At 32.7% G+C, this 24,971-nt stretch overlaps 1 protein-coding gene across 4 annotated transcripts in view; it reads left to right on the top strand.

The window, feature by feature from the left end:
* LOC145292869 (prolyl 3-hydroxylase 1-like) overlaps positions 1–24,971 on the top strand; it is a 388,700-nt gene that overhangs the window by 233,310 nt on the left and 130,419 nt on the right. For all 4 annotated transcript variants that reach the window (XM_080138981.1, XM_080138979.1, XM_080138980.1 and 1 more), the window contains exon 4: positions 23,864–23,989. In XM_080138981.1, coding sequence (XP_079995107.1) covers positions 23,864–23,989 — 126 coding nt within the window. The remainder of the gene's footprint in view (positions 1–23,863; positions 23,990–24,971) is intronic.

Raw genomic sequence — 24,971 nt, 5'->3', positions numbered from 1 at the left:
GACCAAATATATAGTAATAATTTTAAAAAATTAAAAAAAAAAATGACTTGTGCGCTACCATCGAGAATCGAAACCAAAACGTTTAGCTTATGATTTACTTTTCCTTTTGATGTTAATGCCTGAGCTATAAAGACATGTTTGTTGCAAGGCTAAAAATTAAAACCTGAAGAATAGCTATTACACTATGTATGCATATTTGTAATGCCATCGTTCGACGTCCACCTGGCAAATTTCTTCTTTTTTTTTAATTTTCACACTTTTGCATCGATTTTCCCTGGCTAAAACCCAAATATAAAGTTTTGCATGTGTTCGAATACTCTATATATGAAGTTTCAAGTCTGTAGACCAAAATCTGACAGGAAGTTGGTAGGCAAAACTTTTTAAGCAAATATACATATACCTATAGATAAATATATATATAGAAAGAGGTTTATAACCTTTTTTTATGCAAATATTACGCAAGTATAAATCATGTAGAATATTTGCATGAATATAATTGCACGTAATAGTTAACTAAAGATGATAATCTCATAAGAAAACCGAAAAAACTAATAGGGAATTAATTAAAATGAATGTTTAAAAAAATATGCAAATTAGCTAGATCTTTTGCAGATGAATGCGACGACCCATGTATGACAGTTGTTTTTTCTATTTAAATAAATACAAAAAAAGTTTTTAATATGAATATCTAGAAACAAAAAAACAAATATTATATTCTCCCTCGCATTACAGTATATACTGAAATCTGCCTAATATATCGGGGGAACCAAGTGCAATGTAGATTCAAACAATTGCACTTAAAGGAACGATTAGAGTCTTATAAAGGTCTCACAGTTTGAATGTACGGAATTGGGAGGGAGTAGTCAGCATATGGTAGGATTCCACATCCCTAGCATGGACAAAATAATAAATAATTATAAGGAAATAAAAAAAAAAACATCTGTTTCGATATAAACATATGCTTTCCATTCAAGTGGGTTAAAGATTTGTTATTTCCAGTGGATTTTATCAATTTTAATATTTAATTTAATCCACAGCTTTTGTTTTGCTTAGTAATATCTCTATATAAATAAAATGAACTCATTTTTTCCCGTCTGATTTTGACATTAATAGGATTAAAAATCAAGATATTTCATGCAAATATAATATGCACAAACGGCAGAACAATATCTGAGGTGTGTTATAGGCTTATTATTTCTCAAATTCCTCGATAATCTTAAATTTCTATACTTTTTCTGCTGAGAAGTCACGGCCAAAATCGGTTAAGATCAATGGAAGTGGTAAAATATTTTCTCTCTAATAAATTCCTCCCCCCCCCCCTGCCACCACTTAACACCGTTTGGGGATCGTTCACAAGGAACAGTTGAGAAGAGAACACCGGTTTGACTTCGTAGTTCTTTCATGTGAAGTTATTTAAAATCACTAAACTAAGCTGCAGTGCTCTGTGGCGTAGTGGTTAGCGTGCTGGACAATTCACATTATATTTTCACGTTCGCGCCGACCTACCGTAGTCGTTTTTTTTGTTTTTTTTTTTTTCCTAAACAACTGGAATGGACTTTTCTTGGTGGCCGAACTGTTAACGTTGCAGATGTTTTTTTTTTTGTTTTTTTTCACACTTTATTTTCCTACTTTTACTCATGACTCCGGGTTTGATCCTTCCTACTTACCTACCATAACATTTTTTAAAACTCCCCCCCCCCGTCCCGGAAACAAACACTCGGGCAACGCCGGGTCCCCCCGCTAGTTACAGAATAATGGGAGGGTCGAACTCTTTTACCACTCATGAATACAGATTTGTTTTGAAGCAAAATCTTCCCAGAATACAAGAATGACATAATTTAGTTAATGAACAGGGTTTTTTTTTTGTTTTTTGTTTTTTTTGTTTTTTAATTTTATCTTCAGTCTACTGAAAGATAAAAATTAGAAACATTTATTAATATCAAATTAAAACTAAATAACTAGAAAAGATTTTTTCTTTTTTTTTTTTTTTTTAAGTAGATTAACAGAAGAGTAATATTCTATACAAACCCTACATCAAGCCGCATTGAGAGCAAGTAAAATGTGTATTTATAAGAGGAGAAAAAGTTCGGCTAACGATGAAAGAAGAAACTGAAAAAGCTTGTTTCACTTTTACGTATTATTTCGTTATGTTTTTTCTCTTACATTGGAATCGCCTCCTATAAATTCCCCCCTCTTCTTTCATTCATACACACACACGTACACACATATACAATATTTTATGTATAAATATTAAGAATTTATTTATTTATATCAAGACACTAGTCTTTCATATGCTTGGATCAGTGTATAGGAAGTGATAATTACTGCTGGTCCGATGATTAATCCTGGCGAAGCATCAAGTATTCAGCTACCAACAAGATTTGAATTATACTACAAACTCGTGTAGTGTTCACTTTCGGCTACGGCCGTGCTGCATTGGATTGGATGATTCAAACAGTCACAAAATCATCATTGATTTCATAGGCTAGTACCTCAAGGCCACCAAAAATTAACACAAGAATTGAGAGAAATTAAGTGCCTATAAATGCAAAGTCAGCAGGCGTACATAGTAAACAGTCAGAGAGTAGTCAACAACCGGAAGTCGGAATGTTATACACTACACAAAATGCTTTAAGCAAACTACATCAATGTTATGAAAGTAAACTTTTCAAAGAAGGAACAGCAAATATACTACATTTTTTTTTTCCAAAGCTTTAAGAATTCAAAGTTTATTTTTAATGGAAAAATCTAACAATTCAATTAAAAAGGGGACCTTTAATATATATTTTTTATTTTCATGAAATGCACAAGAACAAAAGAGAAAAACAAAAAATTAGGCACAAGGCCACTCAAAAAAAAAAGATGGATCTTTGGTCATCTTCTTCACCGTACCTTGGGTAGTCTATGCTAATCTTAGGATTTTAATTCACCATAATATCGCAAATACGCCGGAAGTCGTCCTACTTAAGATTCCCGAATTAAGTCGTTTTTTTGTGTTTTTTTTTATAATAAATAAATAACCTGTATATCTAGATTATAAATAATAATTAAAATTTTATAATCAAAGTTGTTGCAAAGATTTCATCAGGAATTGAAATCACAGCCGTTAAATAGAATTTATTCTAAAATAATTAGCTGATATAATGTCTTATATAATAGCAGGGCCTGTTTCTTGGCGTTGCCCGAGTAATTATGAAAGAATGTTAAGACACATCAAGATACAGATGGTAGCAGATGGCATGTAAGTTTTTTTTTTTTTTTTTTTTTTTTTTTAGTAAGTGAAATGTTTTATTCAGCGTGTCAGTGTTAATGCGTTTTCATGAAACTTTTGTCTCCCTGGTTCTGTCCTGTTTTTTGCTTTCTAAAATGCCCCTATTCGTAGCAATCTTATTCATACTATCTAAGTAATTGCGCCATTGAAATAAGTAATTATAACAAATCTGATGTTGGCATGCAATTTGTGGAATATTATTTTCAAATAAAATTCAATTATTATGCTATTTTTGTTTTTAATTGGCCTCTTCCTGCTAAGAATGGATTTCTAAATGATGTATTTAATTCTAGCATGGTAACAAATGCCTGTGTACCACTAATTTCTATTAAATTGTGAGGTGAAAATACAGAATAGTAAAAAAAAAAACAGTTCCCCCCCCCCACCTCATGTTAAAAATGGGATTCTAACATCTATTCATGTATTATTATTTATTAAAAAATAAAAATGAAATCAGACATCAAATGGTTTGACACAAGGCCGTTTTTTTCTGTTGGGAAATGAAAAGAAAATTTCCTCACTCTAGAAGGATTTTTCTATTAACCTATGATAGAAAAGATGCAGTGTAGTGTCAGAACAAGAACAGGATTTTTCTCCTAGCCAAAAAAAAAGGTAGGCATAAAATTGCACGGTGACAAATGCCTGTGTATCACCAATGTATATTGAATTGTTAGGTGAAAATCTTCCCTCTCATGGTTCATAACCTCGGTTAATTTACTATTATTATACTGGTATAAGTAAGTACGCAATAAAAATAATTACAACAAAAATCATGTTACCATGAAATTTTTAGTTGCATATTATTTAAAAGAAAAATTCAATTATTACGATATTTTTTGTTTTTAATTGTCCTCGACGTGCTATGAATAGGTCTCTATATAATGATATATTTACTTTTAACACGGCACCAGATGCCTGTGAACCACCAATTTCTTTTAATGTGAGGAAATGAAGAGAAATATAAATTGCCTCAGTCTGGAAGAATTTCTCTTGGATTGACCGAAGACAGAAAAGATGCAGTGTAGTATCAGGAACTGCACTTTGTTCGTAGCCCTCCAAAAAGTAGACATAAAATCGCACAGTAAGAACAAATCTGTGTACGACCAATGTATATTTCATTCTTAAGTGAAAGTTCATAATAGTTGTAGACTGCCTCCCCTTCCACGGTTCATAACATCGGTTCATTTACTAATATTTATACGTTTAGTTCTTTTAAAAAAATGTTTTAAAGTCTGTACTCCGAGTGGAAATGGGACTGTGCAAAAACGCATTTAATTTGAAGGAAAGATCTGTGCCATTACATATTTTAATCGTTTTTTTATTTTTAACTAACGGGGTACTTGGCGTTGCCCGGGTGGAAGATATTGGTACAAGGACAAAGCGATGTTAAGAATGGCTTCCACGTGATTAAAAATTAAAAAAAAAAGAGATAATTCGTCTTCCTCGCTAACCATTAGGCCAAAGAGGATAATGAATTGAAATAAAAAAAATTAAAAAAGATAGAGAAGTGGGATTGAACCCGAAAACGTAGAGTAATTAGTCTTCCTCGCTAACCATTAGGCCAAAGAGAATAATGAATTCAATGAGTTGGTAATTAAGTTAAAAATCATAGGAGTCGCCATGCATGCACAGAAATGAACATTGCTTTTAAAACTGGCCGAGAGCCAGATAAGTTTCTCGCTATCTGTCGGTATTTAATTGTTTTCCCATGAAAAAAAAAAAAAAATGTGACACAATTTGCTTAAAAATGAAATTTTCTAAGTATAGAAAGGTTTCCCCCTCCATTGACTGAGAATTAATCTCATTTTGTTGTAGTGGCAGCAACCAGGCATTTGAGTGTCAGGGATTAAACTGATACTAAAGATTCAGTTTCGCTTTTATACTGAAAAGCGAAACAGATATGGCGAGTGAAAAAAATCTCAAATAGCATGTAAAAAGTCAGCCAAGTTAAAGATAGACGCGACCTCCATTCATAACTCGCAGATATTATAATTTAGACAGTATATAAAAAGTTATAAGAATGAATGACCCCCACCGAGCGCGCCCCGTAAAAAAGCCTTTGCTGGACATAGACAAAAAATGCACATACTAACACACATTTTGCCTTATATAGACTAGCAAGGGTGCCCGGTATTGCCCGGGTGTTTGTTGGAGTGTGTGTAGGAAAAAAAATGTTTTGGTAGGCAGGTAGGCTCGAACCCAAAGCCTTGAGGTGAAGGCAGAAAAGAAAGTGATAGGCTGGTAACTTACCGCGATGCTTCGAGGGCAGTGGAATGAGAATGGTTGAAATTAAACGATTAAAAAGTTAAGTGAATGAGTTAACTGACAGATGCATAAATTTAATGAGGTCAAACATCACGCCATAGGGAAATGAAATCCTGTACTTTACTTTGACTGCAAGTCAGTTTGTTTTGTTTCCCCAAGATGTTGGGGGAAAACCAGCTCCCCCAAAAAGGGGGTGTCCAAATGAATAGCAATTGTCTGATATGAGGGGTTTTCCCCACATTGATCAAAGCTCATTGCTTTCTGGACGTCCCTAGCGGGAAAGCCAGGGAACTGATTTGTTTCAATTTCACTTTGTTTGGCTTTTTAGTATGAACAAAAACACGGGACCATGGGATAGTGTGACTTTTATAAAATAAAAGTTAGACAACCTCCTTTCATAAATCGTAAATATTATAATTTAGGAAGTATATAACATGTAAGAATTAGTGACCGAGCGTCCCCCTGAAAAAAAAGCCTTTGCAGGAAATAAAAAAAATGTACACACACACACACACACACACACACACACACACACACACACACACACACTTTTGCTTTTATATTATAGATTATGTTCGTTGACTATGTGAACGTTACTCCAAAATAAAAGCAAACAATAAATGGTTTAGTTACTTGTAATCACCCAAAAAAGGAAGTTTGTATTTTTATTGTTAAATTTACTTAGATTAGTTTATTTAAGCACAACCGAATTGAAATTGTTTATTTTTAAATTAGAAGTAAATAAACCATATGTGTAAAGATGTATTACAGTAAATAGAAGTGTAAAAATAAAGCAAGTGAAACGAAAGCTTAAAATACTAAGCAAACGAACGAAAAGAACATGTAAATAAATCAGTTACCTATGTTGACACAGGAAAGACATCTGTAAGTGATGAAATGCAAAAGTGCTTAGTCATTGCAGTGGCAGCTGTAACAATGTGAAAATGTGTAATCTTGTTTGTTTTTTTACTGAAAGAGTATACTGTCTAAGAGGTTTTGTACTGAATTTTTCGGGTGAGAACGATGTGTATTGAAGTATATATACCGGGGACACAAGTAGAAATTGTGTATTGCTATGGTTGTGCGAGAGAAGTCTGTCAAGTTTCTGACGCCATATTGGAAAAAAACGTTACTGGTTTTCCCACCATATGTTATTACAACAGAATCGATGTGCTGGAATGACGATATGCAATCAGCTGGGAAATTTTATAAGGCAGAGAGCAAGGGACCGGTTATTGTTTCCGTCTAATATTAAGTGTGTTAAAGATAGGTAAGGTTCAAAGAAATAAGAACGGTCGTCGTTTACTGAAGTTTTTGCCTCCAGTGTATGATGGGGTAGGATGAGGAGCATTTATTTAGAGAGGACCACTCTGCGACTCTCTCTAAACGTTACTTGCATGAGAGAATGAATGGGGATAAAACTGGAGTAGGAATTTACGGTAGCAATTTAAATCAGAAGATATTTACGTGGATCAATGGAGAAATGATAAGCTACTAATGTGGGCGTCTTGTAATTTTACATGGCGTATGGCATAGCTACGAAGTAATTTTCTAGAGGGGAATTTCTGCAGTCATTCTATTATATATAATTTTATTTTTTCATGCACCAGGTATTAGCCTGACGAATCTTAACGGGGATGAAACACGGAAATTCTGTGTAGCTTAATTGCCATATATATTTTTTCATAACTTACTACTTGTAGCCAAACAAAGCAATGAGCTTTGATCAATGTGGGGAAAACCCTTCATATCAGACAATTGTGTGTGTGTGTGTGTGTGTGTGTGTGTGTGTGTGTGTGTGTGTTAAAACAGAGAATGGTTATATTCACTATTGGAGGACTATGCAAGATGTTCAGCTGAACATGAATCTTCAGAGTAAGAAGTAAATATATCACCTGAATGTTTTTCACATATAACAATGTTAACAGTAATTAAATGGATAACGACCTAAATATGCCAAGTATTGAATGCTGGTGATTCCATAGCACTACTTTCACTGATGGATGTTGTCATCAGGACTTATAAAGCTTGAACATCTCATCTCATTAACTGTGAGTTGTAAAATGGAGTAAGAAGTAGTTTTTTGGGATTTTTTTTTTTTTTGCGTTTTTTAATGATAGATTTTCCGAGTTAGAAAAAGTTTAGTTGTAGGCTAACTTTAATAGCAAATTTGTCTCCATTCGTTTTCATAACACCATTTTCACTTATGGATGTTGGCAACCTTCATGTAGTCACTCTTGTAAGTATATGATTCTTGAAAGTATCTGGGAAACCAATGATAACAATAGAATTAAACCAGTTAAAAAAAGTTGTAATTCATATGAAGTTGTGTTTTTCATTGTCAATATTAATTGGTTTTAAAACTATGCCCCCTCTCCCAAAAGTTTAATTACTTTTTGAACAGATCTTGTACTTCGTATTTCTTGAATTAGGTTCTTATTTATAGTTGGATAATGAATATTTCTGCTCTGTTTTTTTTTTTTTTTTTAGTTATTCTTTTCACATTTCGGTACCAGGATTCGGGTCTTTCAGTTCTGCTTTAAATCAGGTAACGTTGAAGCGATAATGAGATAAGGACTTGCAAAGTGTTGAGTTCCGTTTCTCCGTTAGGTGTGGCGGTCGTGCTTACGTTTGCGGAACATTTCTGATTGCTAATCCAGAACTGTGGTGTTTTGGCAGCACAATTACTCGTTTTATTTGTCAAAGTATTTTAGATAAAGAAGCTGTCGTGTCACTAGCGAAACCTATGGAAATTCCACGATTGTATCCTTTTGTGTTATTTTTTAATATTTATGATGAACAAAAAATGTTCCCATAAATTGAAATAGCAAGAAAAATGAATGTGTGCTCTCAAATGTAAACACAAAATGTTTCTATAAATTGGAATACCAAGAAAAATGAATGAGTTCATAGTCATTATCTTTCAAGGAAAACTGAGATACAGCTGCATCATACCACTGTGCTACATTCTCACTGAGTCAGGAGAGTACTGGGAGGGAGGAAAAGAAATAAGTTGCCAACTAGAAATTATGAGCACTTAAACAAAATGGGGTTAACAAAACACCCCATGGGACTAACGTAGGGTTAAAAGAATGATTGCATCTAATCAAGTTTGGTTTGGTTGTTTTGCTTTATGGCATATCACACCTATTTTGGGGTTATTTAATGTGGAATCAAGTTTTTCTTGTAAAACATTTTATGCTTCAAATATTTATTCATGGTGTTTGGTTGTTTTGTCCAACAAAATTGTTGAAAAGTAGCAGCAACGGTCTAACATGTATGCAAATGACCATGCTGTGGAAGAGAAGGGCAAGAAAAACGGATAGAAATAAAGAAACTGCATGGGTGGTGAGAGCGATTTGGAAGCATGTGTGAGTGCAAAAGAAACTTTTGAAATAAGATTCAATCTGAACTTTGAACAACAAAATATGGTAGAAAGAAAAGCAGAAATTTAAAAACAAAAATGCATGATGGCGGCAGCAGAAGACGGGTCGATGCAGAAGTAAAAAAAAAAGCATGTGTTTGGCAGTTTAGTAAACCACATATAATTTATAATACAGCATAATCACGTTGACACACCTGCTTTTGCCAGATAACTGAAGTTAAGCAATGTTGAGCCTGGCCAGTACCAAATGGATGACTATTTGGGAACGCAGGGCGCTGTATGTACCAGGTTGAGAAACTGGCGCTGTCTATCCTTCTCTCGATGGTAGATGGGACTCTTAAGCGATGGTAGGCACCCCCATCTAGTGATAGCATCACAATAAAAAATACCATTGATAGCCTTGGCGAAGCATCAAGTATTCAGCTACCGATAAGATTTAAATTACGCTACAAACTCGTGTAGTGAGTTCAATCTCTGCTATGGCTGCGCTGGATGAATGGATGGTTAACCACATGACGAACCAAAAAATTTGTAAAACCAAAATGTAGGCATAGTTTGGAAAGTACCATAAATAAATGCCTTATATTTCAACTAAACTGCCTTTCCTTTGTTGATTTGTGAGACTTTCATGCACAACGTCGGGTCTGAGTAAAAATGTAACGACCACGTTATGATTGTAGAGGAAAATACTTTTTGACTTTGTTAAATATGAGTTTCGCAACAGGAAAGGAAAAAGAAAGCAAAAAGTTCAAAGTTTGGCACATTTTAGGTCAGGAAGCCAGTATCTTGAGACAGCCTGATCATAAAGATTGAAAACTAATGCTCACTCCAAATATTCTTGTCGCAAGTTTTGGATGGTATACTAAGAATTGCTTACCTTTTTTTTTTTTTTTAATTCTCATATTCTATAAGTGATGTTTTTGACAAAGAGGGAAGAATTGCTGTTTTCTGAATTAGAATATATTATATTCCATTTAACACTTATAACATTATTTAACAGCCTAGTTTTTAACCTCAAAGTAATATTTTTAATTTTTTTTTTTTTTTAGCTCCTTACATTAAGTGACCTTATGCCTTGTCTGGGGTGATTTCCATTAAAAAAATAAAATGAAATTTTCTTTTCCTGTGCAAGTTTAAAAATGTACAAAGAAATAAAAATTAAAAACAAAAATTACTTCACTGCATCCTGGGCAACGTCAAATAGGGACATGTAGCTACTGATAATTGTTGTTGTTGATAAAATATTTGCTTTAAAGTTTTTTCGTTTATTCTTTGTAAGATTTAACATTAACTTTTGTTTTTTTACAAATGAATCATATTTTCTAAAAAAAAAAAAACAAAGAAAAAAAAACTCATTTTTTAGAGGGTCTGCTGAGGGAATTCCTGATTATCTCTTCCCGAGTCTAACCCATCCATTTGTGTATATATATCTTGTTATAGTTTATGCATATGTTGAAGGAGAATGTAAATTTGTGTTGGCATGTATATAATTATTTATCGAATTGATATCTATAATAAACAATGAAAAAGTGAGGATATCAGTTTAGTGTGTGTGTGTGTGTGTGTGTGTGTGTGTGTGTGTGATGAGAAAGGGAAGAAATTGTACTCTCTAGTTAAAGGGAAGGTGTTACAAATATGAACTCCAAGTCCATTCATATATCTGTCAGTCTTTACAGCAGTTTTTTTTTTTTTTTTTTTATGAACCAGAAAATTCAAGATATGCTCGAATAACTTGATTGTCTAAATGGGGAAATAATTTCTTTACTGGAAAAAAATATACAGTCACTGGAATCTGTTTTTCTATTGAGTGTGTGTGTGTGTTGGAGACGCCTCTCCATGGGATTAATAGACTATCTCATGACGTCACTTCCGGTATCGAGTACCAGTGCCCAGAGTCAGAGATTGGCAGACGACCAAGGAGGAATTGTATTGCTCAACTCGCTTTGCCTGTAATATATGTGAATACATGTTCGTTTCCTAAAAATCCTGTGTTCCTTGCGTTTATTACCATTTAACCCCGTAACAGTATATATATATATATATTTAGAGTCGAGGTATATTTTTATGTTATTAAAATAAATTTACCTCGCGAATTATTAAAATATTAAATAAAATAAATATATTTTTTAACCGTTACTGCGAATCTGTTCTGTTGATAAAACTAAACTTCCGGTTCGATTCATTTCACAGCCACGAATTGACGAAAGATTTCATTTTCTGTTAACTCGATAAGTAAAAAAGAAAACAAAAAAAAAACATAATTCATTTGTTTATCTTCCAATTTTTTTAATTTACACATTTTTTCTTTATTAAGGCCAAAAAAAAGTTTGTCGATTGCTTTTTGAGTTTTTTTTTTGTTGCACCGCCAAAAATGGCCGAAAAATCAAGTTGTTGTTGTTTTTTAAAACGAAATTACATTTATTAAAATCCATTATTTCTGAGTAACTTTTTTTTCCAGAAAGATAAAACCCTTACTTTTATCATATAGAAAACAGAATAATGTAAAACTCTTTCTACTATTTTTAATTAAATTTTAAATGGTGTTCATTCCGAAAGCCGTTTTAACATGAGGAAGTTAGGGTGTTTATAATATGCTGGGGCGAGTCGTAAAATTAACGAAGTTGCTATCTATTATTTATTGCAAAAATTGCTTGAAATTTATTTATTTGACAAAAAAAATTACATTTTGGTACTCCTTGGGCGTTGAGTTGCATGGCGACCAGCAGAAAAATATAATAGTCGCTCCCTTAGTCCCCCACCTCACCCCGCACGTAACATATTTTATTTACTGACGTTGCCGTAACTAAACGATTATTTGTCACATTTACAAACATTTATTTATTTATTTATTTTGAAAAAAGTTTTACTTTTTATGAATATTAAAAGAAAAATGGGTACTCATGCAGAGAGTGATCCATGCTGAAATAATAACGTTATTATTTAAAAAGCCATTCTTAACATGGGGAGGGGAGGGTGTTTTGTACCTATTCTGTACTTTAACCTTGCAATTGAATACAAAAAACACGATTTAAAAAATAGCGCGGATCACTCTCTGCATTAGCACCGAAAAATGTTACTAAGCATTTATTAATAATTTCTCACTTTTACAAACATTTGACTTTAAATTTCTTTTTAAATGACGACTTTTATCGACTTTTTTTTTTAAATATCCCCCCCCCCCGTGGTGTTTATTCCGAAATCCTTTGTTAACATGGAGAGGTTGAGGGTGTTTATTCTGAAAGCCGTTCTTAACATTTGTGGAGGTGGACCTAATGTAAAAAAAAAAATAAATAAATAAATAGATAAATTTTAAAAAAACTAAGTCATTTACTGATAACTTCTCACTTTTACAAATATTTTTTAATTTACATGCACGGATGAACAAATTGTTGAATAGTGCGAAAACAAAACGTTTTTGCAATAAACTTCGGGATAATTTTTTGGGTAAATATTTACATTTAGGTCCACCTCCACAAATTTCTTTTTTTAAATGACGACTTTTATTGATAAATAAATTTACTTCTCCGCAACTTTTATTGATAAATAAATCTACTTCTCTGCCACGGGCACTGAACCCCTCCTTTTTTTTTTTTTAATAATATTTTCGGGTGGGTATGCTGACAACAAATATCAGTTAAATTTTTCAAAAAGCCCCCCCCCTCCAAAAGTAGTGTTTAATACGGAAGCTGTTCTTAAGATGAGGAGGTGGGGGGGGGGTGATTCCAAGGTGGACCTAATCTAAAAAAACAAAAAAAAAACAAGTTTTTTATGCGCACATAAGCAACTATTTTTTTATTAACTTTTTTTTTTTTACTTTTTTATTCAAAAATTAGTAAATTTCAATGAATAGAATAATAAATCATTTATCATTAATATGTGTTTTTGGTTTTGTGCTGAATGAAACTTTTTTTTTTTTTTTCATTACAACAATAATGAACCAATTTAAATCTTCCGGCATGCGTTTAAGGGTTACGAAATTATCAATAAATTGTTTAGTTACTAAGCCAACGTCAGTAAATAAAAAAATGTTACGTGCGCATGCATTAGCCTTGACTAGGGGGGGGCTAAGGGAGCGACCATTAAATAATTATGCTGGTCGCCATGGAACTCAACGCCCAAGGAGTACCTAAAGTGGCACTTATGCACTTATGTTATCATGTTATTTTTTAAAATAGTATTTTCATGTTAAATTCAAATTTTACAATATGTTTTTCTTTTATTAATTTGTTAAGTGAAAGTACAGATAACCCGGTCGGTTTCTAATGTGAGGAAAATCTAGCCCCCCCCCCCAAAAAAAAAGGGGTACTCTGGATAATAACAAAATATTAAAATTGCCTCAGTCTCGAAAGATTTCTTCTCTACTGAACGAGGAAACAAACGGTGAAGTGTAGTTCACCTTCTGTTTCTCTCCCCCCTCTCTCTTCCTCTCTTAATATCTCTCTCTGTCCATCTCTCCCTTTCCCTTTCTCAATCTATCTTTCTGTCTATATCACCCTCTCCATCTCTCTTTGAGCCCCTTTCTCTCTCTCTCTATCTCTCTACTTTCCTCTGTCTCATCCCTCTCTGTTTCTAACTCTCCCCCTCTCTCTGTTTATCTATCAATCCCTTTATCTCTCTATCTCCTTCTCTTTCTCTATCTTCCTCTCACTTTCTCTTTTCTATCTATATATCTTCCTCTCTATCTGTCCATCTCTAATCCCTCATCCTATTTTAGTCTCCTAAATTAATTACAGTGAATAAGGCATTGTCAAAACATGGATAAATCCTATTTTAGTCACCTAATTTACTGACTGTGAGAATAGAAGTTATTTGGAAATTACTGCTACCTTGAACAGCACCAGAAGTAACTGGTAAAACCTTTCTAATTAAATTGATTTTGGCAGCCATTTGGTAACAAAATGACATAGCCTTAGCCCTTGCTGCATGAGGAATACCTGCGACCTTGCTGCCAAGTAGAAGAATTATTTATTCTACTTTAAAACATTCAACTTTTCAAAAATCTCATCTTCGACATCTCCAAAACATCCAATATGGGGAAAAATATTGCAGAAATGCAAACTTATTGTTTAGGATGAATGCACAATGGTACGCAAAAAATCACTTGAGGCTCTTGGTCGATCCTTGCAAGATTTGCGTGGCAATGTCAGACCATTTGGGAATGCAGTAATATTGCTTGCAGGAGATTTCAGACAAATGTTACCTGTTATTCTTCAATCAACACCAGCAGATGAAATAAATGCTTGCCTCAAATACTCTTTTGTTCCATGTGAAAACATTAAACTTAACTCAAAATATGCATATCCAGTTGCAGACTGTTCGATCCGCACAAAAACTTTTGCATCACTTGTGGAAAATTGGGTACAAAAAAGTGCCAGCTGATCAGAGTTAAGGGCAAAATTCTTTGACTTTTAACTTCTGTAATTTCTGTAATTTTATTTCATCAAAAGAATAGTTTAAAAGGTTTTTGCAGATATTCAAATTATAAGAATTCCATTTGACTGAGTGAATGAGCTATTCTTGCAGGTCAATACAAAGATTCCCATGAACTTAACGCTATTATTCAATGTAAAATTCCAAGTGAGGTAGTCAAATACAAATACACTGTTGTGAAAACAGATAAAGTGGTTAAATTATCCAACAGCTATATTTGCCAGGGATGCCACCACATGTATTGCAACTGAAATTTGGTGTACTAATTATCATGTTGTGAAATATAAACCAATCCAAGCTTTGCAATGGCACATAGCTTGCAGTAAAAAAAAATTAACAAACAATATCATAGAAACAACAATCTTAACAGGACCTTTCACAGATGAATATATCTTCATTCCATGCATTCCTATGATTCCACATCATTACACTTTAAGAAATTGAACTTTCCAATTTTATTGTCATTTGCAATAACCATCAACAAAGCACAGGGAACAATCTTTACAATTGTAGGCCTTACAGTTACACACTGACTGTTTTTTCACATGGACAATTTATATTACGTATTCAAGAGTCACCAAACCGGAAAATCTCTATATCAGCTAAGAAAATGGAACAACAAAAACTGTGTACCCATGCAAAATGGAAAATTAAACCTATAAGAAACATGCTTTTTTTCAGCAATGCGTGGCAGGGTACAGCTAGTACATATATATATATATATATATATATATATATAAACTACTTCATTTACTCACATAAAATTAATATACGAAAGTATAAATTTATGCGTAAACTTGAAGTATTTACTTCAAAAGTGCTCAATACGTAGGTAGAGCTAGTTAGTTAGTTATAAAATATATATGCCGATTGTTCCACGTTTCATCCACTCTAGGACTCTTCAGGCTTATGCGCATAAGCCTGAAGAGTCCTAGAGTGGATGAAAGGCATAATATTCAGTGGAGCTTAATCGCCATATATATTTTATAACTAACTATATATATATATATATATATATATTCTTTTATCTTACTGATAAATGCATAATCTTTCATTCTTTATATATATTATTCACGGGCAATAAAGAAAATACAAACTTTATGGGACTTTGGTTAGTATTCTTTTACTTTTAACTAAACATGCACACATGCAGACTTTTGCCCTTTATATAATAGATAATGTCTATACATAATATATTCTCTTTTCTTATTAAAAGGAAGTGTGTGTATGTGTGCATATATATATATATATATATATATATATATATATATATATGATACTTTCACTACAGCGATGAAGACTGAAGGATCGGTCGAAATTATGTACTTATAAAAAAAGTTTTTTAATTTTTTTTCATAATATTATTTTGTATTCCTGCACGTCACCAATTGAAAACGAATAAAGAAAATTTATAAGCTTTTATACTTTTCGTATTCTTTTTTATTCATATATATATATATATATATATATATACACACACATTCGTACAGCCCATCACTGAATGTTTACGTGTTTCTACATTTTTTCTTTCTTTTTTTTTCTTTTTTGTGCTATATCGAGTGATGGAAATGTTCGAAAGCGAATTTGCTGCCATCGTATATATATATATATATATATATAATAGTAAATGTATGTGTGTATCTGAGGAAATTTTAACCGATAAACTCTTAAACTACTGGTCACACAACACTGAAATTATTGGGAAATAGTAATCATCACCAAGGATGGTTTATAATGAGTAAAATCTTTGTTTGGATGGACGAATAATATTTACAGAAATGTCAGTAAATTGAAATGCAAAATGTTCATTTCAATTTGTCAACATATTTTTATTACTTTTAATGCATTCATAGCTTGAAGTGGTTTAATTTTAAAACTTTCTTATCTATCTGTCAATATTTTAAAACTTTCTTATCTATCTGTCAATAGCTCAAACGGTAGGGAATGCAGCTGGAGTGCTAAACGATTTGGTTTCGATTCTAGCTGATGGCACCAAAGTCATTATTTTTTATTTAAGCTTTTGAAATCAGAATATATATACAAGGTAAAACGATAAAACTGTCACCAAAGACAAGACATGATTCCATTTCCATTTGATGAAAACGGTTTTCTTTTTTTGTTGCAGACCATCTATTAGTTAGTCAGTTGTGTACAAATCCCAAGAGTGATAGAAGCCTTCTATCATGCCTGAAAGTGACAGCGTTCAACAAACAAGATCGGCGATGCGCCGTTGTACAACTCATGCTCTCTACCAATCCAAGTTATGACAACAGGACCATTGCCAGCACTCTCCAAATGCATCATTGGATTGCCATGAATAACAGGGATATGCCCAGGGTGATGAAAATAAAGTTTCTGGCCACGATTATGGTTTATGGTGTGGTTTCAAGTGAGGATCATATCATGCCACCTCATATCTTCAAAGTCGGATTCAAAACCAACACCAAAGTGTATCTGGATGTGCTAAAGAGTGTCATGATCCCTGGTGCAATCAGGTTGCTGCTAGCAGACCTTGGGTGTGGCAGCAGGACTCAGCACCGGCCCACAAGTCCTAAGGGACCCAGGCTTGACTCCAGAAGGAGTGCTACCACTTCATACCCTTCTTTCACTGGCACCCATCCTCTTCCGACCTGAACCCACTGGACTACTTCGTTTGGTCATATGTCAAGAACATCACCAATATCAGCTCCCACAACAGCAGCTAGCCTCATCACCGTCATCCGCCAAGTATTTGCTGGCGCTTGTAGCAAAGGTATGCTCATAGTTCCAGACCTGTATCGAGGCAGTAATTGAGGCTGAAGGCAGCGACATTAAATATACGCCAGCTCTACTACATAATCAAATTAGCTGAATTGATTTTTTTCAGTAAAAATTTTTAAATAAAGCTGTAGTGTATTGGGGGGGGCCGACACTTTTATCGTTCCACCCTGTAATATTCAATAGAGAATTGGCTCTGTGATAATGAATAAAAATCTTCATTCAAGCATATTTTACATCCCCCCCACCACCAGTATATATATATAAACATTAAAATGCCTATTTTTTGTTTATATATCGTAATCTATTAACACATATCAGCATTATTTTGTATATTCATCTGAAAAAGCATCATATGTTTTCTATTTGTATCTGAATGTATCCCATTTTAGAGATGGGGGGGGGGGGGTATCTTTTCTACCCTCATCTATCTTTTAACAGCAGGGAGAAGATTTCACAGCTGTTCACGGAAATATTACAAAGTTCATCAATTTCATGGCACCCAATAAATTCTTAGACTCTATCAAGAACAGGCACCTGCTAAATCTAAATCATCAACTGTATACGTCCTTCCCCCTTCCCTTTTGGTCCCTACAAGATAATTGCTGTAAACAAAATGTTTTTTTTTTGTTTTTTTTTTTAAATAACAAAACAAAAATCAGAATTATTAGTCATGTAATACTTACAACTCTTGTTTTCCTTATTTTGTCTTTTAGTCCTAATATTCCATGAGCGATGCTTCTGACAAAGAGGAAGAATTGCTCTTTTTTAGTTAGGAATCTATCCATCTCACACTTATCGTGGGCTAGTTTTTGACAGTTTTGGATTTTTTTTTATTGCTTTACATCTGGTGCGATTTCCATATAAAAATGGCACTAACGGTGTTACCCAGCAGCACCCAATATCCATAAATTATGTAGATTTTTAAAAAATGTCTGTTTGATTTTATAATTTGAAATATCTAAGCTAATTTTGGATCAAAATCAAAATAAATATAATTATGCCTAAGGTGAGGTTCGAACTGACAACCTCCCTCTCTAAATGTGCAGCACTAATCAATTAGCAATATTGACAAATACAAAATCTTGACTCTGTTAAGTACATAAACATGAAAAACAACTGTTGTTTTTATGTTTTTTTTCTTTCTTTCTCCTCCCCGTTCTCTGTATAGAATCGTATTTTGGTCAGAGAAGTTCAATGAAACTTTGTATATGGAGAACTTCATTTAAATTTTTACCCAGTGTTATGGGTGACAGGCATTGTATATGTGACTGTGGGGATAAGTATTACTACTTTTCTTATTCATGATTAATGAAATATGAAGGATCTATCAGTATTACATGTCAAAATTGATTAGAAATGAAAATTTAAGAGCACAGATGCATATTTGGCATATAAATCTAACGAAACTGTTTTCTCTACATTTTGTTAAGAAAGTTACTTCAGTCAATGAGACAAGAGAAAATCGGAATTTACTATTAAATAAGGATTACATATTTTCAGCATTATAGGTTTTAAAGGATTTGGGTATTGATTAGATTAACATAAATGTTTTTGTGTTTTAATGGTATTACTTTTAAAAGTGACTAAGTTTTATGAAGATATTTTAATCTAGAGGCCATAGAAATAAAACTCGGTAACTCTTCAGAACAAACATTTCTTTCAACTGAACATAAACAAATCCTTTTCTCCTGAAGACCCCAAATAATCCTGTCTCTTAAGCCAATGGATGCTAATCCCTCTCTGTTCGAGCTGGGATGATCAACAGGAACTGGGAATCATTAAATCTGGAGTTTTTGTATATTGGAAATTGGAAAAATTTGTACCTAATTTCTGATTCCAAAACAATTGTAATTGTAATTTTTTTCCTTATTTAATTTTCCATTGTTGGTACTAATGATAAAATGATAAAATTTTGTTGATTTTTACATTTGCGAAAATATATGTGCATATTACATGGCCTGAACATTCAAAGATTTTAAAAGAATCGGAAGCAAAAATTTTGAACAGAATAAATAAGTACAGGAATCTTTGTGTGAGTTCGTTCCCTATGGACTTAAAAACTTCTGAGTTGATTTTTATACAATTTCACACAAAGGTAATGTGTACATAGGTTTTGTATCGTAAAAAGTCCTAATATATGCAATCAACAGTAGGTTCTTTGATATGACAGAGGCACGTTCAAAATGAATGTTTCTGTTTCAGAACACAATTGAAGCATTATACTTGACTTTTGCATTTTAAACTGTAAGTTCTCTACAGTGCAATGTAGTCTATAATGTATTGCAGACAGTCACTGCGAGAGGCATGTAAAGCTTCTTCCTGTTGTACGTGATGGGTTCCCAACTAGAGCAGTCAATCAATCGATTTGATTGAAAAATGGGTGATTTGACTGATTTCGATGACAAAGATATGGGAGTGTGAAATATTCTTTGATCATCATTCAATCCTGAGCATGGTCGCATCTCCCTGATAATATATATATATATATATATATATATATATATATTTGTTTTACATTAATGTTGCTACACATTCATTAGCATGTTTCAGTCAGCCAGTTATTAGGCGATGTTGCTTATAGATTACAGACTAAGCTTTTAATAAGCAATATTACCTGGAGAGGTTTCTAGTTACTTGTAACTGGCTGACTGAAACATGCTAAAAAATGTGTAGCGACATATTAATGCTTATTTAAAACGCTGATAAAAAGTATATCTTACCTTGCTTCGGTATTGAGGCCTCTTGTATTAACGTTAACACTTCATTGGTTATTTTACCTTGGAGAAAAAAAACCCCTGGAATAGTATATATATACTAGCATTTCACCCCGGCATTGCCCGGGTGTTTGGAGGTGTATGTTGAGCAAAAAGAAAAACAAGGTCAATTTTTTTAACTTTGACCCCTATTATGACCTCTTAAAATGTATTGTTTTGGGCTCAAATTAAGTTATTAAGTTAGATCCATGTCCAAGGAACGTATATCTAAAATTTCAAGTGTTTAGACCCAAAATTGGCGGAGGAATTTAGTAGAGTTCTCAAAGATCAAATCGTTGAACTTTAACCCCTTAACAGCCAAATTTCTGGCCAAAAGCGGATCACAAAGATTTTCCCAAATTTCGAGCCTGTAGACTAAAAATTGACAGTTATTGCATAGGGAAAATGTACAGACACGTTCACTTTTATAGATATATAGATATATATAAAATAGGTTTATAAGTTCAAATTTAAATTTAGAAAAGTCAATTTTCACAATAAAATTGATTTTTCCTTATTGAAAACTAATAAACTCTATTTTTATTTGCTCTATCTAGTATACTGAGCAATTTCCTTTGGCTGGGATTGTCTTATATGAATATTTCCTTCCGATATTCAATTCAATAAAACTTGAAAACACTAAGTTCATCAAGTTGTAATCTAATTCATTTCAATACCTTAAGGTGTGTGTGTGTGTATATATATATATATATATATATATATATATATATATATATATATATACACACACACACACCTTAAGGTATTGAAATGAATATATATATATATATATATATATATATATATATAATTTTGTTTACAGAAAGTAGATGGAACAAGTCTTTGGTACCGTCGGTTTCAAACCCGATCATTAGGATGAGTATTGATGAGTATTGACTGAAGAGAGCTTGATATGGGTATCTAAAACTGTCCTGATTATCAGGTTTGAAACCGACGGTACCAATGACTTGTCCCATCTAAAAACTTTCTGTAAACAAAGTATAAATACGATCTTATTTTAGATTTTTCGTTACAATTGAACACTCTGCTGGATTTCTTTTTCCAAAAAAAAAAATTATATATCATTCAAACATTACCGTGTTTGATTGAATATATGGCTAAGTTGCAATTTTAGTCATTTAGAACTGTTTTAAAGCTTCACCGCTTACTCATTTTTCGACCAAATTTCAAACAATTATTACAGTTTATAGATCACCTCATTTTATTATTGTGAACAAAAATTTTTCAATTTTTGTTCAGTAAAACAAAAGTTATGAATTTGCTTGTGTTCAAAATCGTAAAAAAAGGTAAGGTGAGCGACGTTTTTTATGACTGGTTTTCATAGCAACAACGTTGTTTCAGCGACTAGACTAGTGTTGCTACTAATTCACTGCTGTCGTGAAAAGAGAAGTAAACAAGTGAAACAGACAGAATGAAAAAATGAAAGGGAGATAATTGGATAGATTTTATTGAAGCTGACGAGTGCCGTACATTATTACATATGTGTATATTATGTCTATGGGGGCAAAAAAATAAGACTGAATTTAAACAAAGAACAAGTGAAGCCTGGAAAAATCATGGATTACAATAGAAAAATGCGAGCATGAAAAATAATATGGTTAAGCTTAAACATGGAAAAGTAAAGGACTAGTTAAAATTGGAAAAGTAAAGGACAAGATATTCTAGTAAAAAATATAATAAATTCATAACTTAAAATATTGTAGCATTAAAATATTGTAGCATTTAACTCAATTAATGCTGCAATATTTTAAGTTATAAATTTATCATATTTTTTTACTAGAATATCTTGTCCTTTTCTTTTCCTGTTTTAATTAGTCCTTTATTTTTCCATGTTTAAGCTTAACCATATTACTTTTTATGCTCACATTTTTCTATTGTAGTGTGTGTGTGTGAGAGAGAAAAGATGAAAAAAAGAACAAAATAAATAAGAAGTCTTGAAATAAAAACAAAACGTTGGTGTACATAGAATTTGGTTTGTTCTTTCTTCTTCGCCATCACGTCGAAATATTTCCATATATATAATTAGAAGAAGGGGAAACATCTTAAATAAAACCAGTGCTACTCTACCAAATAATTTACTACTGGAAGTTGTGACTGGACGAAGAAGAGAGCATCTATATAACAAAATGGCCCAATGGTTGAGTTATGTGAAAACTTGTGCATTACGTAGGTCTCAACAAAATCACAAATAGAAATTAGGAATTAAATACAGAAATAATCAAGGTTTAAAAGCAGGCTGCTGATTCAGTTCAATAAAGATGGTCACAACTTTCTGCACTGTCAAGAAAATTGGTGTAGAATATTGAATGACCTTATACTAGAGGAGGCATGACCATACCGGATGTTGGACGAAATTCAATCGACCTCTAAAGCAACTATAGGAAATAAATAACTTTAGCAATGTGAATGAGCAAACTGTGGGAACCCACGTGATCAGTTTATGATCACGTGTTCTTAACTGTGAGAAATGTGTGGGTGTGCATTGCGGATTGTATATTCTCAGACAAAACGTGAGACAAACCAGAAGGGGTTCTATGACAAAAACTACAGGCAGGTACATAATAGTGCTGAACGGGGAAAGATAACAAGATATCAGAACCTCAAGAATGATTTAAAAATTATATAGTCTCTGAAAGAAATAAACAGTGTAGCGGTTGTGGTAAGCAACTGGCCTAATGAAAAAATTTTTTAAAGAATATTTAGACACAAACCCTGGAAGATGAAGCTGTTGGGAAATACAGATAGCCATAAAAGGGTCAACGTTTATCCTTAAGAGTCTTCGGATATAAGTTTAAATTGTAATGAAATCAATTGTTAGATCCAGGAGTTAGCTCCCTTGATCTCTTAAAAGTACCTAAAATATAAAAAAAAAAAAAAAAAAGAAGAGTATGTAAAATGAAGCAGAAAGAATAAGTTTCATGGTGCTCATCCTATGATTGTGTTTCTGGGTAACTCCATGTCAAATCGGCTTCATCACATTCGATTTAATGTCCATTTTGTACATTAGGTGATTCTCATTGTAACTTTGCCTTCCAAACTTGATTATGTCTATTTTTATATTCATTTTGGGCTAGTTTGCTGCATTTGCTGATGTGGTTTATCGTTTCGTCTCTTTGTCCATAAAGTCTGCATTTACTGTTTTCTTATATCTTGTTGATCTTTGCTTTGTTGTGGTTGGTTCTAATCGTGTTATCTTGTGTGGCTGTTATTAGGGATTCAGTTTCTGTTTAGGTTTCCCTTTTGTAGCCATGTTAGAATCAAGTGGTGAAGGCAGTACACTGGGAATTATGCAGACAACTACATCTTGAACGCCCACACAAATGGTAGAAGCACAAACTGGCAACAGTATTTGAAAACGAAAATCACAAAACCCTCCAAGCAAGAAGACCGGATGTCATAATAGTTAACAAGAAGGAAAAGTCCTGCCAGATCATAGATTTTGCCGTTCCAGAAGACCACAGAGTGAAGATCAAGGAAATGGAGAAGTGGAGCAAATACACAGAAGTGGCCAGAAAATATGTCACAAATGACATCTCAACTGGTATAGCTACGTCACTCGCTGTCAGTCATCCCAAATGTTGCAAAGTGTATCCCACATTAATGTCGGTAGCCCAAAGTCACATGATAGGCTGTTTAAACATGGAGGAGATCAGTTGATGACAACGTGATTTTGATGATCGGCACAAGCAAAATGGAGTTGGAAATTATTCATGAAATATCTGACCTCTGGAATGAGAGAAAATCAACAAAAGAATTCCTGAGTTTAAGATGCACCTCAAGGTCAGATATGTGAGAATAATATCCAAAACAAAGAAAACCGTAATCTGAATGATGCAAAATTGTTGGTTTTCATAGGATTCGAACACAAACATAGCAACTTTATCAAATCGATTATTTGTGTCTCAGTGAAAATAATCATTAAAAATTAACTTGAACTTTACACGTTAATCATTTAAAATTTTTTGTTTCTCTTTTTAGATCATTACGTCAATGTTTTAAAATGCCAATCTACCTGTGAAGACAAAGTCAGTAATTTACACGGAGAAAAAGTGGAGGGATTTTTACCAGAGATGTATAACTATCTACAGTTTGCCTCTTACCAATGTAAGTTCGATTTTTATTTTTAAATTTCACTCTTCTCTACTCCACTATTAAAATTAAATCAATTAGATTGCCAATTGTTTTCAATGGAAAGTAAAAAGAAAAAAGCATTATAAATTTAAATAATTGATTTCATTATTCCTTATTTATTAAAACAGAATGTTCATTTTTCGAATCATTTGAAAATATTCTATTTGAATTTTATTCTGCTGAAAAGTAAAAACAGACATTGGTTAAATCACATATTTATCAATCCAAACGACTTCAGGTTTTGAAAGTCCTCAAAAGTAAACGGTATTAGTTAATTTGAAGACCTCCACCGACCGAAAATTCTTATTTCTAGCTGTGTTGTTCAATTCAATTGTCTTTCTAAAATAAATGATTTTTTGATCATCATTTGACAATAACAAAAAAAAATTACAATTTATTTATGGAAAAAAAGTGTCACTCATTTCAAGTTCCTCATTATTTCAGAACCTTTTTGATTTGATTTTCATCAGATGTGATTTTCTACATTGAATAATTTTTACTTTAAATTATTCAGTTTTTAACTGTTCAATTTTCTATGAAAGTTGGACATAAAATAAATGTTTTTTTATGACAAAAAAAAACTCGTCTAAAAATAGAGCAGTAAATATTTTTTCTTTGTATTGTGAAAAAAATGTTAACACCTTTTTATTTTCAAGGAATTCATTCAGTTAAGCTTTTGACTGATGTCTTTGAGATATATATATATATATATATATATAAACACACTGTTGATATCGCAAAATAAAAAATGACCGCAGACATTTTAAGGTAATGTGTAGCTTGACCATTTTATAAAAATTGTTTCTGTTTTTTTTTTTTTTATTATTGTAATTGGAGTGAACTAGTTTTATTTCAGTTAGAATTCCCAATTCACTAAAACTGAGATCAAACTACTTCTACAGGAAGACTAACTGCATTTTTCATGTCTTGATTTGCCATCCAAAGAAGCAACCTC

This window comes from Euprymna scolopes, chromosome 14, assembly GCF_053919585.1.
Source record: "Euprymna scolopes isolate OS-2025 chromosome 14, ASM5391958v1, whole genome shotgun sequence".
NCBI classification, from domain to species: domain Eukaryota; kingdom Metazoa; phylum Mollusca; class Cephalopoda; order Sepiida; family Sepiolidae; genus Euprymna; species Euprymna scolopes.
Note: the sequence above shows the minus strand (reverse complement) of the source record. Positions and strands in the feature narration are given on the sequence as shown.